The sequence below is a fragment of the Sparus aurata genome, chromosome 12 (genome assembly GCF_900880675.1).
Source record: "Sparus aurata chromosome 12, fSpaAur1.1, whole genome shotgun sequence".
In the NCBI taxonomy this organism is placed as follows: Eukaryota; Metazoa; Chordata; class Actinopteri; order Spariformes; family Sparidae; genus Sparus; species Sparus aurata.
Window position 1 is genome coordinate 16,982,910 of NC_044198.1, and position 19,444 is coordinate 17,002,353.

Consider the following 19,444-nt stretch of genomic DNA (forward strand, 5'->3'; position numbering starts at 1 on the left):
ATCAAAATTGAGTACAACCTGTGATGAAATTAACCTAAGTAAAATTTACTCAAATACTGTTCTACAGTACAATTTTTAGGTACCTTACTGGAGTATTTCCATTTTCTGACACTTTACACTCTACTCCATTTGATACATTTGTGTTAGTTACTTTGCAGATTCTGATTTTTTACCTTGTGACGAGTAACCAATCGGATAGTGTTGTGAACAGGACATTGTGTGAGAGATTGTTGGATCAGAGCCAAAGTAGCACATGTTCAAATGAGTTTATCTTATTGGTAATCTGACAGAAAAGTCCCTGATACCAATAATCAGAAAAATGCTGAATATCGGCCCGAATAATCGTCTAGTGCAGATAATCGGTCCACCCATACTTTGAAGTACATTTAAAACTCATGTTGGCTCACATGAGCTCAGTTTCTGTTTGTTTATAGGCCAACCAAAGTGGTTTTGCTTTCAGTATTCCTTCCTGTTAAAGTGACAGTAATTTGAGGACGAAATAAAAGACATTAAAACACCAGTCTTGAGAGAGTTCACTCACTAAAACGGAGAATTAAATGGACAGTGGGAGAGAGAGCAACACTGTGTGATTTATGTGAACACACAAGTAGAAACAGAGGGGGGGGAAAAGATCCATTTGGACTTACACCAGAGCTCGTAGTAGTAGGTGCAGCACTCTGTCTCTCCACAGCAGTAGCCCATCTCACAGCGGTACTGTTCATTGTTCACCCCAAAACAGAACTCCTTCCCCTTAAAACACACACACACAAGGCAAACAAAGCGAATGTGTGAGTCAACAGTGAATCACACAAGTTACATAGCAAGCGCTTGACAGACTGACCTATTTCTGGGATCTGTTTGGGCTTTGTCATTTATCACTTCAGTGTCAATTATTGCGTTTGAACATTTGTGCGCTCATTTTCTGTCACTGACACCAATGATAAATACTGCAAACAGCGCAGCACGATTATCATTCAGTGCAATAACATTGTAAGTGGTTTTTAAATTACAGTAATGGAGGAACGACGCTAACGTTACTGTTTCACTGCCGAACGATGTCAGTACAGTAAGAAATGTGCAGATAAAAACGTTAAATTGCCTGAGTACCGTTGTGATGTGGTGTGTTGTTATGAGCTTATTTCCTACGAAATTAGAAATACCGATTCTACCAGGGAAGCAAACTGGACGAGCTGGGACCGACTGCCCCGTCCTGCTCCTCAACATCAACTGTGGAATAAACACGTCAATTTGCCGGGTACCAGTTAGCTGCGGCTAACGTTAATCTTGATACCCTTGATTCAAATTGTGGAGCCGACGTAATAAAACACATCCGTGTCGATTTCTGTGTTCCGACTCAAATCTTCCATCAAGTAAACTGTCGAAATATAAATGAAAACTTTGAGTAACTGACGTCATCCACGGTATACAGTAGCGAACCGTGCCCAGTTTCCTTTGTGGAGGAGACAAAAAGGATCGGCACAAGGCCTTCACCCAGCCCGAGAGCCGCGGCCTCGGCTGGAAGCGGCAGCCGACCACAGGAGCGCTAGCGGCGGCTTACCTGCACCAGACAGGTCCCGGTACAAAGAAGACCTACAATGGATCCCAGTGCTTTCTGCGGCATCTTTCTGGGTTGTCGGCCGTGAACGCGACGGGAATCATATAGCAGTCGGTCGAAGCGATGACTTGTTGATGTGACTGCAGGTGGCTGATGCTAGTTAACGATTGAGCCTGCCGTTCTCGGACATGTTTTTGTTGTTCCTTGACTCAGAAACGGCACTGTTTGTAATCCGAAACGGAGGCGGCCGCTGGACTGTAGAGGGCGCTGTGTATCAGTGTGTGAACAAACATAGGATTTCAGACAGTGCAAGTTCAAGTTCAGCTTCTTCTTCTTCTTCTTCTTCAAATGGGGAGAAACAGTGAGCAGTGAAGTAACAAAGTACATCTACTCTACTGTTTTGAGGTTCTTGTACTTTACTTGAGTATTTCCATGTTCTGCTTCTTTATACTTCCAGAGGCAAAAACTGTTTTTACTCATTACATTTATTCGGTAACTAGTTACCAGTTACTTAGCTGACTGAGCCAAATGTGGTGTATTTTTAAGTGTATTTATTTTGTTGTCAAACTCATAGAAATGACTAATTCTTGTAATCCGAAAAATGCTGAGTAGCCTAAATGTAAATGTATGGTTGATTTATAATAGTTTAGCATATTTACTTAATCTTTATATTTTTGCATTACTTCCCCTCTCTCTGTCTTTCTCTGTGATCTTGCCCGTTTTACAACTTTAATTGATTTCACTTGTAATGACTCACTGTAGCTTTTTTTCGCGTTTTTACATTTTCTGTTGACTTAAAAAAAAAAAATCTAATTCGTCATTTGCACTTCACTGTCAACATTTTGCTTCCATCGTTTTGATAATATAACAACAAAAAATTTATTACAGCACTTATCAAAATCTAAGATTATTTTAAGGTTCATGAATTGATTTTTTTTTCCACACATCCATTGCGAGAAGTTTGTTTTTATAAGCAGCATTAAGTCGCTATCTTTTTGTGCAGTTATATAATGATTAATTGAATCTTGAATCTTGACTAGCATGTTTTAAAAGGGCAGAAAGGAAAATCAATACTAATCAAAAATTCAACTGTAAAAATATGCATCAAATAATAAGCCAAAGTTTATTATGAAGAAGTCGGCCTCGTGCTACAGACAGCCAGCTGTCTCGTTGTTTATGCTGACGTCACGGGTTCCCTGGCAACAGAACTTGACCGTTGTTCCTGCAGAAGTCATGGCTGGAGAGATGTTAATCCACTCAGTCAGTCTGAACTGGGGCCACAACAAGCACACCTGAGGAAGACATGGTGAGTTATCATGATTTATTGAAGAATTAGAACATGGCAGTTTAAAAAAAAATAAAAATGTTTTATTTGAATGACAGTTGTGGTTTAATAGCATGTGTGACACTAAAACAGCTATTAGCTATTGCTGGCTAACATTATATGCCAGTGAATGTGGCACCTAGCTAGTTAGCATAGATGAACATGATGCATTAGCTTAGTTTTGAGAAAGTCCACTTGAAAAAAATGTCAACAATAGGTCTAAACTGAGGCTGATGGTGATGATGTCACTGAAAGTAATACATTTCTAAATTTAAGCAAAATGCGGGCTTTGGCTTGGCAAGTCTTAATAGTTTTCATTCAAACTATGTTTCATTATGATTTTGTTACAATTCACTCATTCAAAACAGAAGTTAAGTTTACTATTATGAAAACAAGGAGACAAAGTTGACAAACCAGGAATGATAAAATAAATCAAGTGCAGTGTTTATTAAATCAAGTGTTCATTAAAGATATTCACTAAAATGTGCTTTATTTCAAGTGTTAGATTCGACAAAAAACCCCATTGAAAACCATTTTTTTCTATATTTGATACAATAAACACAAACATTCTCACATACAGGTTACAGACTGCAGTGAAACCATTTTCACGGTGCAAGGTAAATAGCTTACCACTTACTGGACACAAGCCACTCACTGTACACATGCCTAATCTCAGCCAATCAGAGCTCTTGGCCTGCTACAAGTGTAGGTCACTGCAAGCGGCTAACAGCTAAATCCTCATGCTCTAGATGATTCCTACTGTGAGATGGGTGTTAAGCTGTGCCAGGTTCCTCTGCCAACCCCTGACATCATGCTGGCCTCTGTCATCTGGCGCTTAACCTGATACTGCTTAGGCTGTGATTCTTTACAACACAGCCAGAAAATACCTGCAGGTTTCCATATGAAAGGTCGTCCTCGAAGTCGCTGTCTCATTATTTCTATCTGATCCACCCGCAGGGCCTGTTGTCCATCCTTCGGAGGCTGAAGCAGTCTCCAGAACAGGAGGTGCGCTTACTGTTGCTTGGCTTGGACAATTCTGGCAAGACCACTCTGCTGAAACAGCTGGCAGCTGAAGACATCAGCCACATCACCCCCACACAAGTACAAATATTTTCCAGCCAAACCATGCTTCCATTCACACAGAACAAGTATTAAATAAATCATGGCGCATCTGTGTTGTCTTTCAACAGGGCTTCAATATAAAGAGTGTTCAGTCGTCTGGCTTCAAGTTGAATGTTTGGGACATTGGAGGTCAGCGCAAGATCCGGCCCTACTGGAGGAATTATTTTGAGAATACAGATGTACTGGTACGTCGTCACAATGTAGTATTTTTTGCATGTTATGTTTTATGTCGGTAATGTATATAACTGTGTTATTTGCAGATCTATGTGATTGACAGCTCAGACAGGAAGAGGTTTGAGGAGACGAGTCTGGTGAGATGCAATCTAAATATTTACTGAAAGACATTCAGTAATAATATATGTGATAACTGGTCATATAATTTTATTAGAGAACATTTTCAGGGTTAATAAGTATCATTATTGCAATAGGTTAGGCTCATCACAAACAGTAGAAATAAAAAATGTAAGCAATTCTAGCCAGAAGTCAATATTATTTTGCACCTGTCACTGATACCCTCATGTGTCTGCTTCAGGAGCTGGCCGAGTTGCTGGAGGAAGAAAAGCTCGCTGGCGTGCCGCTGTTAATCTTTGCCAACAAGCAGGACCTGATGACAGCCTCCCCGGCATCTGAGCTGGCAGAAAGTCTCAATCTGCACACGATCCGGGATCGCATGTGGCAGGTCCAGGCCTGCTCAGCGGTCACAGCTGAGGGAGTGCAGGTAAATACTCACAGTCTGCAAACACAGAGCGTGAATACACAGCTAGGGTTGAGACAGGGTGGGCTGCCAACTGAGTGGTATTGATTACTTTTCAATTTCTATTTATTACATTCAGTTTGTTAGTTTGATTAAACTTAAATGTTGCAGCAACAAGCAATAAGCTAATAAACATGACTGACTTCTGACGAAATTTAGTGGGACCACATCAGAACCGACATGTAAATATTGCTTTTGTCATCTCACATTAAAACCAACTTCTGCTTCTCGGCAAATACTTCCTGATTTACCTGTGCTCGTGTTACTTAAATAACCAGCTGCACCCCTGCTGCTAATTTTGGTTGCTCTCAGCTGGCTCTGGATGTTTAATCCTTCCTGCTTAAACGATACATACTATTTATAAAATGGCCCAGATTAGAAGTTAAGCACGTTTTCATCTTTCTGTGTCTCCACTAGATGTATTCACCTTTCCATTAATGCATTAAGTCCATTACCAGCAACAGAAAGACAGTGTTTATAAAACTTTATCTCCCCTGACAGTCAAATTGATAACAGATAACAGTTCACTCTTATAGAGACTCCCTATTTGTTAGCTTAAATCAGGAGGCATTGGCACTGTAGTGAAAGAGCGTATGCAGGTTATGATGCAGCCGCTTGTGTCTCTCCTCATTAGTAGGCTGCCAAAGAAGGATGACACATTGCCCTAATAACAGCTGTAAATTATGGCTTGCAAACATACTTTTAAATGAAAGCATTTCTTAAATGCACAGTCAAAAAAACACATTTCCTGCACAATAAATTCTTCCCTTGCCTTCCATTTTAAATGCAATAATAACAACATGTCTAAAAAAATTATTATAAATACAAGAATATAACAGACAGTGAGAATAATAGGGTAAACGGGTATACAGAATTCTCACCAGCTAACATAACTCCTCACCCTGTGTTTCTTTCTAGGATGGTATGACCTGGGTTTGCAGAAATATATCATTTCGGAAGAAATGACTCAGGAAGTGAAGGATCTGTGAAGAAATGGCGTTGCACTTTAAACTTGACCCACCTAGTCACTTAATGTCCAGGACACAGAGGTGACCGAATGTTTTCTTATGTTTTTTTTTTTATTAAACCTTTATTTTTGTGTCATTCTGCTGTGCTCTTACATGGCAGTTTTTAAACATTTTAATAGAAGTTGCCAATACAGGGATTCTACAAAGTGTATCTTGAGATGTATATACTGTATATATTAGGCTATTTTAACCAAACTGTATGCTTTGATCACAATGTTCCTGTAAAGAGGTACTTTCGATGTGAGCGTGTGTAGAGACAGTGTTTTGTGAGCTGGATTCATGACTGATAGGTGTCGTATGCCTGTGAGTCTCTCCACTTGAAGCTAGAGGGCGACCTTGCGCCAGTGTTGTCTCCCACAGCCTAATGCCTAATTATTAAACCCCCTGCCTCTCATGAACGATGTGGCATCCTGTGCCATATTCGATTTGTCCGTTTCATAATCACCATTTTATTTCTCTAGTCAGCATAAGTGTGACAAAAAGATTCAAGGCCATAAACTAGTCGGTTAATCGGCAGTAACACATTTAGGGATGCTTCCACGTTTTGCTTCCACTCCCGCTGTCACAGAGCTGCTTATGGCCACACTGTGTTCTGCTCAGGTAGGGAAAAAATCTGTATCATAAAACATGAACGCTTGCACATGCACACGGTGAGCCGACCCCAGTACATCTCTCTTGCATACACAATAAACCATACAGAAACACCTTGGCCATTCAATTACTCAGCTACTCACCTTGTTCACCATGATTTACCACAAGGCAATTGCATTTTCCGTCTATTTTTCTATTTTGTCTTTTGCAGCACATTTGCCACAAACCCCGCTAATCTGAACTGGCCGAGTGCTCCGCTGTGGTCCTATAGGGCATTTACATACAAACCTTTTCCAGGACTAATAGCTCTCCAATACAATTTGCATTTATATAGCCCCCTTCATACCAACATGATTTGGCGCCTTTGCCCATGATAAAAATAAACCTCCTCCTTTGGCCTTGAGTTACTGCTGCTGGTGTTGTGTGTGTTCGTGTGTGTCCCTCTGTGTATCTAAGGTTGGCTGATTTTAATATGTCAGAGCTGCTTGATCCTCCGATCGAGACTGAAACAAGTGCAGAGAGCCTCAGAACGGACCTCATCATGATTCTGCCCTCAGTATGAGCTTTAGTCTTATGTGGCAGCGTAGTTTTCTGTGTGTTTGAATGATGTCGATGCAGCAGTGTGGGACACTTGACCAGGGCGTCACCAAGGAGCCACAAGGTAAATATTAAGCCACAACAGATTTTCTTTAAAACCATTAAAACAAAAAAGCTGTTTAAGCTGCTCAAAATGTATCCGCAAAATGCATGACACATTTTTACAAGGCTCTATGGCGCATACATCAAAAGAGTGAAAAGTAATGAATGAGGAAATGAAAGTCTACCATGTGAGACTGAAAATAAAATGCCCCCTCTCGCCCTTCAGAGTGCTTAATCATTAACATCTAATCCATGTGATTATCACCCAACCTGTAAAGAATATACCCAATTACACATACAAGTACTCTGATAAATCTCTCCAATTGAATCTTCCAGTAGCATCAGGCAGCGAAGGCTGAGAAAGTGCCTTTAAATCCCAAATGAATAAAATTGGATTTACCAAACTGGAGAGTGGATTGGAGCAACCAGTCCTCGTTACCTCTGGCTCTATCTTCAGCGAGGTGAGAGGCAGTCAGGCCTGCAAAGGGCCATAAATCATGGGACTTTCCCAGCTACTCAGGCCAGCACACCGGCCTCCCACACAGGGGGAAACGAAGGGCAGAGAGTCTGATTGACTCGCAGGGCTAGAGAGACAGAGAGAGAGAGAGAGAGAGAAAAGGAGGGTGAGATCCTGTGACTTAATTAAAGTGTTGTGTATCACACACACTGTAAGTACAGCTCAGTCACTTTGTGTTGCAGCGGTGGTGTAGGACGCATCAGTGCTGAGACTCAGGTGGTGGTTTGACTTAACTTTAAGAAGAACGTGATGGTGTTCCGTAATGGAATTGTTAAATACATTTAATTGTGAGCCATTGAAAAACATTTAATCAAATTACAATCACTAATCAAAACACTGGCGATTACAATGGTGTCACATCCAAGTGTATAATCTTTTTAGCTAAAAAGTTGTAGAATATAACAGTCATCCTGATGCTTTGCATCTCTTAGCCATGCAAGAATGTCTTCTTTTGGTATATTTCCAGACAACATGAGTCAGCAAAGTCATTGGGACCAATTTTAGTGCGACACCATCAAGGGTACGATATCTAAAGAGCTGTCTCTACATTTGGATTGCACTCATTTTGAGTGATGACTTTGCACCAACTCTAGTCTGCCAATTTTTCTTAACCTGTGTTAAATCTATCAAATGTATGTTTTCAGGACTTCTCAGGTTTATTTCCCAGTTTTAAATATTTGTCAAACGCAATAACATTACATTACATTATTTTGATGATGTGAGTTAAATAGCTACATTCAGAATTACATTTTTAACAATTTGTAATCTGTGATTTATTTGATTTTCAGAGTAACATTGTAAATATTGGAAGAAAGTATTTCTACCTCAACCCGATTTCAAAGAAAAAGTCATTTTCTACTTTCTGGAGCTTCGCAGCAAAACTGTGTTGCAGCTCTCATAAACAACTAAAGTAGAAAGAAAAAAAAACAACTGTAAAACACAGACAGGGCTTCAGGAGACTTGGATTACAACAGACAAGCTGTAAGCCAATTTGAGTTTTTCTTCTTTTTCTTTGAGAAATGTTTTGTGGACTACAAAACTTCACCTGACTTTCTGATGCATTTCACACTGAGTGGGGAGGTCGTCTCACTCGTGAACCGAACCTAAACCCTTGCATACACTTCATGTGGCCTGTCCTATAGCTGACAACACTGACAGAGCACACTTTCAACAGTCGGGGTAAAGACCATCATTACAGTAGTGTTGCAACACAGGTGATTCCTTCATATTAGCTATATTGCAAGACCGACGTTTACAATACACACATATATCTTTGTAACTGGGAGCTCGACATGTCCTTATAATGAAACGGCTCAACAGCAGGAATCAACACAAGGCATCAAAGCTGCTGTAAGCGTCGTCGTCGTTTCAGCTAACTTCCTGTTGGTTTTGCAGTTAGCAATTCCTTACCCGCTCTCCACGTCACCACACTTGCATGACTCCTGTCTTTTTTTTGCCAGGCAGCTCTCTTTGCCTCTTTCTTTTTCTTCATGTGTTTTTCTTCACTTGGCCTGTTTGGTAGGACAAGACGTCACCGGGAGCGCTGGAGCTGGTGGCTTTACCCTGTCGGAGAAGGATTCTGCTCTCTGCGCGGTTCTTTTCTCTTTTACTGCATGAGCAGGAGGAGGAGAGACATGGATTACTGACCAAACACGCTGTAACCTTTATTACTGTTGGAGTATAGAGCTATTCAACACTTATACTAATAAAGATAATGTGTGTAAGTGCATCAGAATTTAGCATTTCAAAGAGGAGCATGGATTCAAGTTCAAAAAAGGGCAAAAAAGAAAGAAAAGGCCAGAAAACAAAATAGTTCCAGAATAAACTAGAATGGCACTCAGTAGAGCGCATACCCACTCCGAGGCCCAACAGTCCCCAAACATTCCTGGATCCGTCCCTTTATCCGGATCCACACCAAATGTTAATGGGGTCGATTCTGGGCCGAGAGCCATCATCCATCCCAGTTTTTGTGGAAATCTGTTCAGTAGTTTTTGTGCAATCCTGCTGATAAACCAACCAACTAAAGGACACGGGCGAAACTGTATCCTCCTCGGCGGAAGGAAAAAATTCTCAAAGAAGAGGATTTGCTATTTCTTTTGCTTCTTTTAATCGAATCTTTTTTTTTTTTTAATTTAGCCCAAAATCACAATCACAGAGGATGGAAGAAACCTCAGGAGGAGCCACAGAGGAGGGATCCCTCTCCCAGGACGGACAGACATGCAATAACAATGTCGCTTGCACAGACAACAACAATAAAATCTCAGTTTACAAGTTACACCGACAGAATATCTGATACAAATTATAATATATGTAAGGTGTGTGGATCCGGGAGACGACTGAGCAGGCCCGGGCATCGTCCAATCGGTGACATTTGGAATGATTAATCAGCAATATACCTTAAAGATGAAATGATAATGACCACAATCTGTCATTGATGATGTATCATGATATTGTTGGGAGTGTAATGTAATCTTAACTGTAATGTTACGGCGCATAAAACAGTGGACGAGCTGCAGCTGAATCACTCGGATGCATCTTATGCGTAACAGCGACAGCTTGTCCTCTTGCTAGGACCTGTAACGTTAAAGCAAATTGTTCCTCTGCTCTTGTAACCTTGCACACTGCTATAACCAAAACAAACCTGGCTCGTCCGTCCGGCTACTACGACAGTGTTGGGGACAGTTTGTTTGGCCGGCGCAGTGTTCCCTCCTTGCCTCCCTTCCCAGGCCAATCCTTTATGATTAAGCAGATAAGTGCTGGTACTGGATGATAAAACAAACAACAAATGTCCACATTCCTCTCATAGCTGCTTTGATGTGTGTTTGTGTGTGAGCCCTCTCCGGGGCTCTCACCGCTCCAAACCCCCCTTTCACTATAATCAAACTGCAGAGTCATAAACAGCGAGGGATGAGGACTATAAAAATGATCAGGAGGCTCTATCAGCCAGGGGGACAGAAGTTCACACCTCGGAGTGGGTCAGCGTAAGAGTGTGAGGGGGGGGGGGGGGGTCAGCCAAGGGGTCGGCCTGGTAGGGGGTCCGCGGCTCCGTTTGATGCTCCCGAGACAGAAAGCAGAAAAGGTAGAGGTGGTGTCAGTGTGAGCCGAGATGCTACCAGCAACTCTGGCTGACTCTTCAGGAGGATGTTGTCCTGTTTCACATCATGCTTCTGGCTTTTGGGGATTTTGCAATGTTTAAATTGTAACATAGTTGAAAGACTTTGTAATCTTTGACATTATCTATTCACATATTTTTGGAGATTTCAATTTTATACCAGTTTCGGTCATCTAGTCTTACGTGATTGGAACCTCGAAAATTTCACAAACTTTTGGATTTTTCTGCTCACTGATAAATTTTGCCTGCACACTTAACTGCGTTTAAAGGTTATAGTGAGTCATTTTTTTTATTTTTCGTAACAGTAAAGTGTGAGGTTGTGTGTTCAGGTGTGTTTGAACGGTTGTTTCTTTTCCATGTGCTCCAGTACTTAAAGAGAAAATATGTGTTTTTTCTGTTATAAAACTAACAAAACAGAAAGACTGGCTTGTTTCCGTAAGAAAAAAAAAAAAAAAGCAAATGCTGAGTGCACGTCTGCACATTGGATGAAGATTTACATGATCTTTTATTGTTATTCAAGTCCTTAACACTCCTTGGTGTTTAAGTACTCTCACTACGAATCACCTCAATTGGAAACCAATCACGTCCAGCAGATAATAACATGGGTAAACAGTGGTGAGTGTGAATCAATAACTCGTCACTAGCGCGAGGTCGGGGGTCGTACTCTTGACCCCTCACCGACCCTTGACTCCGAACCGCGCTGGGAGGAAATAACACTCTCCATCGTCCGAAACGTTTCCCAGATTGACTGATTGCCCTTATCATTTGACGGATCTGGTCCAATTCTCTTCTCTCTGTCTTCGCTCCCCCACACTCTCTTGTCCCTCCCCGGCACTCATAATTTGACTTTTTATCACCTCTCCCTGAAACAGAGACCCAGCGCCATCCGTCATTACAGCACCCGCTGACAGCTCCTCACACATGCATGGATTTTTACATTTGACTCAATCCAGGGGCTTACTTTACTGTAACCGATTCAATATTCCTCAAATGAGCCGACCGATCTATATACACGCCACAGTGGATGGGATGATCTATAGCACAGCCTTAATAGATTTCCCAGGCCTCAGAGCCTGACTAGTTTAGGGGAAAGGGCATAATTTGTGTAATAAAAACATAATTATTCATTTGACTTGCTTGATAATTTATGGTACTCACGTGTCCTGGGCATTACAGCTAAGATTTGTGGGTTTTCTGTGTGTTTGGATGTTGGTATCTGTGTGTGTGGCCGTTTATAATAAACATCAGAATCAAGTTTGTGCTCTCCTGAGTTATCTTTTCAACTGAATGACCAAAAATATGATCCAAAACTAACAGCAACAGTTTTAGACAATGTAAAGACAATGTAACTGTAGGTATGAATCTCTTTTGTTGAAATATGTGTGAGTTAGCAGAATTCTTGTAGTTTAGAGTTAGGCTAATGTTAACCTCACCGAAGTTCAGGCTGATGTCATCTAAGCTAACAGCATTTAGCACTTTCAGTAAGCAGCATTTTTAATCACGTTTCGGATCAGATATGTCAAACATATAGCTTTTTAAAAAAAATGTTTTATCTCTAGCCAGTCGAAACAGCTGTGTAAGCTAACAGTAGTATTTTGAGTGGCACTTCAGTGACACACTTTTGCTATTATGTTTAAGATTTCTGTTAACTTAGATTTGTTTTATGCCAAACTGTTCTCCTTTAGCTCATTTGATATGCTAGCTAACAACAGCCTTTTACCTTGTGTCAGATTAAGTTACATGTTACAGATTTGGGGTAATATTTCCTCCAGAGATTTAAACAACAAAATGAGAAAGTGAAAACTAACAAAAAGGTAGGTAAAAACACCTGAAGCGCTTTTAGCTACTAAGCTAGTAGTCATTCACGTCAATAGCTATCAGTGAGAGGTATATATCTGATTAAGCTAACGTTATTTGGTAGCTGAGGGATTCGTCAGTTAAGCTAATGTTGTGAAATGTGTGGTTTTTGTTTACAGCACTTCCCACATGGTGCTAAGCTGTTCTCTTTTAAATAACTTATCATGTGAGCTGTATATGACCTTAGTAGTCAAGTCAAATTCATTTCTATTGCACATTTTAAAACAACATGAGTTGACCAAAGTGCTTTGTAAACAAAAGCAAACGAACTCAAGAGAGTTTAACAAATGACAAATATGAAGAACAATAAAAAGGTAAGTGACGTCTCTTGAGCCACTTTTACGGCTAGTATAATTTGTGTCGCTATCTTGTGAAGTGAAAGGGAAATATCTGGTTAAGCTAACGTTGACCTAACCAGAGATATTTGGGCACTTAGGGTAACCTCATTTAAGCTAACATTGGCATAACATCTTCTGCTTTGAGGTTCAAGTTTAACTCATTTTTAAACAGCATTTTGATTAGGTATGTCAACCATATAATCTCTTTTAGTCTAAACCACGATTCTAACAATTGCTGGTAATATTTTAACAAGCTAACATTAGCAGCAGGCTCCGTTAGCTTGGCAACAGTTGCTGATGGCAGTTGGTGTAGCTATCTAGTAACAACCTATTTCTATGTGAGAGCTAGTTTGCGTGTTGCTACCCTTTTTTAATTTAGTGACGTGTATACAAATATCTATGGCATTAAATCGAATACATTAAAACATAAAAACTTTAAAAAACTTAAAAATAACTTATTGTTATAACATAAAGTGGTTATAACATGAGTATTATAACAAGAAAAGCTTCTTGTGTAATGTAATAAGTTTATATATCTGGATAATGTGATAAACACAACATCTTGTTATAACAAATATATTTAGCATGTTATGAAGTAATTTCTCTTTTCTGACATGGCAGCAACACACCAGCTGTTTAAATCCACGAGTGCATTTTAACTACATTGGTTAAACTTATGAAGAAGACTTATGAAGTTTAACAAACTGAGAACAAATTGAGCAATATCACAATAAAACAACACAAACAGCCTTGGCGTCACCAAGTCGCAAAGATAACTTGTCTTTAAATAAAAATCTATATTCACTGCAGTCATGTGAATAAAAACGTTCATGTTTATGATGTCGCTTTCATATTATAAATAAATTACAGCAGGATGCATTTGTGCACGATGCCTCTGCTCTGTTCTGTCTGCCAAACTGGAGAGTGTGTGTGCCAGAGAGGCAAAAGGGGGAAATATTGTTTGTGTTTTTTTTATTTTGTTTATATCTCCCTGCCTTTTATGGCCGGCACTCGAGCTTTTTTTTTGCCGGTGCCAGGGAGGGTAAAAGAGAGGGAGAGAAAGAGAGTATTCTCAATTTCCTTCTAAAAAGAAAATTCATTTGCAGTTGCTAATGTAATGTCACCGTTGTGTTTACTGAGCGTGGATGATGTATAGGGGATGTTGCATTGAGTGAGACTGCTTAATGATGCATAGAATTAAGTCTGTGGCTTTCAGCTGAGCTCCCCTCTCTCTCTCCCTCTCCCTCTCTCTCTCCCTCTTCCTCCCTCCCCTTCTCTCTTTCACACACACTCTCACTCCCCGACTCCCCGTTTCCCTTCCTCTTTCCGTCCCTCCCTTTTACCTCTCTCTTCGTTTAATCCTCCACCCTCCTCCTCCTCCTCCTCCTCCTCACCACCACCACACCAACCTCTCTCCTTCTCCCTCAGATGCAGGCTGTCTTGGACTGTTGGCCACACGTTGCTCTGTGCTCTGCTGCCTAACTCCATCAATCACTGCGAAGGGAAAGAAGAGAGTGTGGAGGGGTTGGGGGGTGGGGTTGGGGGGTGGGGTGTGGTGGTGGCGATAAAAAGAATAGAAATAAGATATGGTTGGGGAAAAATGAGCAGGATGAAAACACACATTGGGTGTGTAGACATCGAAAACCTGGAGGGAAGAAGAAGCAGAAGAAGAAGAAGAAGAAGAACACCTCTTACATTTAATGATCCGCTGTGCTCGATGGCAGTCCCAAATAATTCCCTTGAATACTGTGTGAATATATGGATGCAATCGTCTTATGACTACGGCCCGGGCTATGATTATAAAATGTGTTGGAGAGCAGGGGACGGTGATGATAATGATGATGATCATGATGATGTGATTTTAGTGCTCACGCTAACGGTTATTACCTGAGCAAGATGACTACCTGAGTGGGAGGACTGGAGCTGCAGAGAGACATTTTTAGATTGCCGGGGAAATATATTCCCCTTGATTCAAACATCGGGGAGTTACGTAAAATTCAAATTACGGCTGCGCTCGCCTTTAAGAAAGACTGATGTGTTAATATTGTTCTCTTGAAAGTAGCCGTGGTTGATTGTGCGCTCGCTCTTCGGTTTAACAAGCGCTGCGAGCCTGTTATGAAGACACAGACGTGACAGTTGAAGCAGGACTGGGAGTGTTTTTTTTTTTGTTCAGGTGTGATGAATCATATTTCCTTATTTTTGATTGATCACAACCTCCAGACCAATTTATAAAAATACCATTCCAGCACAAGTGAAGCACTGAGGCTCACGAAAATCTTCACATGGCATCAATTTAGTAGACTAGAGAAATATATGAGATTTAATATTTGAAAAGACAAGCGTTGTTTTGTGTCATAATTTATATTATCAGTTCTGTCTGGATACCAACAGATTTTGCTGACATATTTTTAAAATCTGGATTCCTTTAGGTGTCTGTACGTATGTTTCGGTGATGAAGTAGGAGCAGAAGTGGACAGGGAGGACTTAAAAACAGTGATTTAATGGTAAGTGAAGTCCACCAGGCCTCTTTTAGTGGACAAGCTCAAAAGCTCATTTGACAAACTTCCTAAATGAAGAGCATAAAGAGCTCCATGTTCGGCATAACGAGTGCTTAATTATATTGAGTGGTTCTTTAAAATCGAATCCATCTGCAGCTCATGCTATAATGATGTTGCCTTGAGTCTAACTGGATATTTATCACACACACGCACGCACACACACAAAACACACACACACACACACACACGATGTACTAGTCTCAGTTCAGATGAAATATTCTGAAAGTTTCGAAGAAGTACATACTGAACTTTTTCCTGAGCTTTTTCTTCCCTCAAAGAATTGCTTTGAAACTTGGGCTTTTTTTTTCAAATTTCAAAGTAAATCTTTTGGATGGGGCAATTACATGAAATTACATGAAGGGCAATGCTGAAGGAATACAGCAAAAGTAGAACTCTAACTCTCTTGACGAACACATTGGAGAACAAATTCAAACTCAGAAATTTGTTATTTACAATATGGGTCCCAGAAATACTGTCTAGAAGCCAGAATGGTGGCAGGGTCCGCCACATATAAACAAAGTAAAACAGTATTAAATGGTGTTTGTTCTCTAAGGTCACTTTATTGAGTCATGAAAACAATGAAAGTTTGTTGAAGCGTAAAACAGTCAATGAGTATCTTCCTCAAAACTACATACTGCACCTTTAAAGCAAATAAACAAAAGAAATAACAAGAAGTACACATAATGGAATCTTTCTGTGCTAGGCTCTACTCTTTATCTCCAATCACACAGTGATATTTTAGACAATAGTGCGCTTCCACATGTCCCTTTTTTAGTTCCAGTATAAAAGTGTCTGCATGTGCAATGCCAAGTTCACAATAAATGTTTTCTTTTATTAAAGTTTGAGCAGAAGAACTTGACTAATTCATGTGCACTAATGACGTCACGGCTCTACAAGAAACTCTCACCGACATGCTCAGTAGATACAAAGATGCTTTAGCAGCACCATAATGCACGTGACTTTGGCATGAGATGTTCAACACTACACAGACAGATGTTCAAATTTGATTTGGCCAATTGAGACATGGATCAGACTTGTCCGCCCAGAATTAGCTAGTTACAAAACACACAAAGAAACCATTTCAGCTGCCTGACACTGTTTTTGTTTGCGTGTTGATTTTACAGTTTTCTCTCTCTCACATCCCCACTCCATCTCTCTCTCTCTCTCTCACTCACTCACTCACTCCATTGCTCCGTTGTGATCCAGCTGTCCACCCCATTCATCATCCCGCCACTCTCCCCTGCACAGAATTATTATTTCTTTGATGTGTTACTAGTTGAAAACAAATCCATTTTTCTGGCCATCAATTTATCATTCGGAATGGGGGAGTCACACTTGAGTTGTAGGGGCAGCCACATTCTCCCAACTTGCACCGTGTGTGCGTATGTGTGTGTGTGTGTGTGTGTGTTTGTGTGTGTGCGTGTGTGTGTGCGCGCGCCTGAGTTTGTGTACATACTGTACGTGAGATGCATGTATGCCATCTCGATCGAAGCTTCCTGTAAATGTTAGATGCAGGATGAGAGAAATCAGACATAAATAGAAATGATGGGAGGAAGCCGAGGGAGGAGTATTTTGGGAAAGTGAGTGAGGATGAGAGGAAACAGTGTGTGTGTGCGTGTGTGTGTGTGTGAGAGAGAGAGAGAGAGAGAGAGAGAGAGAGAGAGAGAGAGTGAGAGAGGGCTTCCCTCTTCTTCCAGTCACCCTCCTTCACCTAACGTCTGTGATAATTTATCACTCCTCCTAGCTTGGCTGACAAACTATTTGCAGGAAAATGAGTTTTTCCGCCACGGATTTGTCCTCTGGGAATAGAAAGGGGAGCTGCTGTGTTTTTATTCCATCACACACACACACACACACACACATACAGATGTGTGGTTGTTGATGTGCAAGCGCGCACACACACACACACACACACGGATTGAGGTCTCCAGTATTTATTGGGGGGAGGAGGAGGTGGTTAAGATAAATGAGGTAAATTAATAGAGTCACTGAGGGAAAAGATCTGCTTCCGCACCAGCAGATCTGCAACTGACACACAAGAGATGGGCACACACCCCCCCGCCTCCCTCCCTCACTCTCCCCATTCCCTCCCTCCTTCACCTGCCAGGCCATCCCTCCCTCTCTCCCCCTCTCCCTCTCCCTCTCTCTCTCACTTTGCTCTCCGGTCCCCCTGATCCCTCGTTTGCCCTCCCACAGATGACAAATGTAACACTCAGACAAACAGCGATCAGGGCCATACAGCATAATGTCAGCTTAGATCAACACCGGGACAAAAGCAAATATCACAGCATCAACACTGCATTACAAGCGCTCTTCCTCTGCCGCCATGTGTGTGTGTGTGTGTGTGTGTGTGTGTGTGTGGGTGAGAGAGTGTGTGTGTGCTGTTATTACGGCGGCTGGCCCGGGTCACTGGATCCCAATCTCGCTTTCAACCTCATCAGCCAAGCTATTGACAATGTGCTTGACGGAGAATTACACGACAGTAAAGGCCTAATTACATTGCTATTACCCTGGGCTGTCCATAATCGTCAAACACGACACATCAGTGGGACTCCACAGCAGTAAATCTGCAGGCGCTCCCTCTGTCTCTCTTAATGCCTGTTACCATTACGCTGTTAGCATTTCTTTCCACTTTGTCCTCTGTTGACAGCAGACAGCCAAATATGCTGAAGTCAGTCACACTTTTATTATATCAGACTAATAAATATCACATTGACTGTATGGAAATGTATGTTTGCAAGGGAAGCTGCTCACTGAACTTCCCCTTTTTTTCATTAATACACACCTCCTAATGTGTAGGTGTGGGTCCATCAAAACATGATAGAGAATATCACTATGTTGAACCTCTAATTTTATTGGTTTAGCTTCTTTGTTTCTTGTCAGATTTGAAACTATGTGAAATTTTAACTGCAGGATACATTGAATAACCCTGTAACTGACTCCATCTGGGCTGCGATGCACAATTGAAGCCACTTCGTCAAAACTGTGACTGTGTCTGTAATTTGAGGTGACTGATTGCCAAAACAAATTCTAATTCTATGGAGGCTTATGAGAAAATGACCCTACTTCTCACTGGATGAATGACTCCAGTAAACAGTTTCTCGATGAGTTTATTGTCTCAATTGCTAGTTTTAAGTCTTCTTCAGTTAAGCACGATGTTCATTTTGTAAGTCGTGGTCTAATTTTGAATGAAATTATGTTAAAGTGGGGTGGGCTTTATTGCGTGGGTACCCGTCTGGTTTTGAAGCAGGAAGCAGTAAGGCGTCCGGCTGGTAGCAAACATAATCGTATGACATCTGAACAGCAACATGTGTTTTTGAAAAGGTTTTAGGCAAGATAAAGACAATGATCAGGCCACTTCCTGTTCACAAGAAACTGCTAAAATACATTTCTGTTTCCTAATGTTACTTAGGAGAGAAATGAGCAGTGCAGTAATATCATCTTGGTTCACAGTTTATCAGCACTGCCTGTTTTAGACCGTTTGATCAGAGTTTGGAGAGATGCCCCCCAACCCAGAATTAATGTAAAAAAAATAAAAAATCCACAGATAAGTTCAAACTGAATGTTGCAACTTTACGTGTGTTTAGGTTGATTTTTTTATTTCTCTCCTGTCTCTTGTCTGCACTTATGCTCTGGTTGCCTTTACATACAAAAACCACATGGTTAGGGTTAGGAAAACATCATGGTTTGGCTTAAAATACCTGTTTCGGTCATTATAATCACAGATGGTGATGGTCAAACCCTTTCGTGAAACATAACTGTTTCGGTTGCCAAAAAAACGGCTGATAATGTCTGCAGGTTGTAAAAATGTCCTGTGGTGTGACTTGAACTGCAGTCGACCGTTCGTCTTGTAATCCGAACACCTCCTTACGTGAAAGATGGCTAATAAAGGCATCATGTGAACGTGATATGACACGAATACCACGTGGTACAAATGTCAACCCTGGTCATATCAGTGGTTTGTAGAAATGTTAACGCCTAACGTTACATCCCAGCAACTTTTGTGTAATTTGGGGCATTTTTGTCAAGAAAAGAGTGGTGGGTTAGTT

At 41.0% G+C, this 19,444-nt stretch overlaps 2 protein-coding genes across 2 annotated transcripts in view; one reads left to right on the forward strand and one right to left on the reverse strand.

The window, feature by feature from the left end:
- Positions 1 to 1,831, reverse strand: part of wbp1 (WW domain binding protein 1) — an 11,546-nt gene extending 9,715 nt beyond the window's left edge. Inside the window, exons 1-2 of the mRNA XM_030435118.1 lie at positions 1,559 to 1,831; positions 648 to 750 (exon numbers count right to left, since the gene is read on the reverse strand). Coding sequence (XP_030290978.1) covers positions 648 to 750; positions 1,559 to 1,621 — 166 coding nt within the window. The 5' untranslated portion in view covers positions 1,622 to 1,831. The remainder of the gene's footprint in view (positions 1 to 647; positions 751 to 1,558) is intronic.
- A 912-nt stretch (positions 1,832 to 2,743) lies between these two features.
- Positions 2,744 to 6,777, forward strand: LOC115592424 (ADP-ribosylation factor-like protein 3). Its single transcript, XM_030435119.1, has 6 exons — positions 2,744 to 2,861; positions 3,837 to 3,980; positions 4,070 to 4,186; positions 4,262 to 4,312; positions 4,534 to 4,719; positions 5,674 to 6,777. The coding sequence occupies exons 1-6, from the start codon at positions 2,859 to 2,861 to the stop codon at positions 5,719 to 5,721; spliced, it is 549 nt and encodes a 182-aa protein (XP_030290979.1). The 5' UTR covers positions 2,744 to 2,858; the 3' UTR covers positions 5,722 to 6,777.
- The last annotated feature ends 12,667 nt before the right edge of the window (positions 6,778 to 19,444 follow it).

Coding starts and splice junctions, on each gene's coding strand:
- LOC115592424 (XM_030435119.1), top strand. Junction 3,981..4,069: donor GCCACATCACCCCCACACAA/GTACAAATATTT, acceptor GTCTTTCAACAG/GGCTTCAATATAAAGAGTGT. Junction 4,720..5,673: donor TCACAGCTGAGGGAGTGCAG/GTAAATACTCAC, acceptor GTTTCTTTCTAG/GATGGTATGACCTGGGTTTG.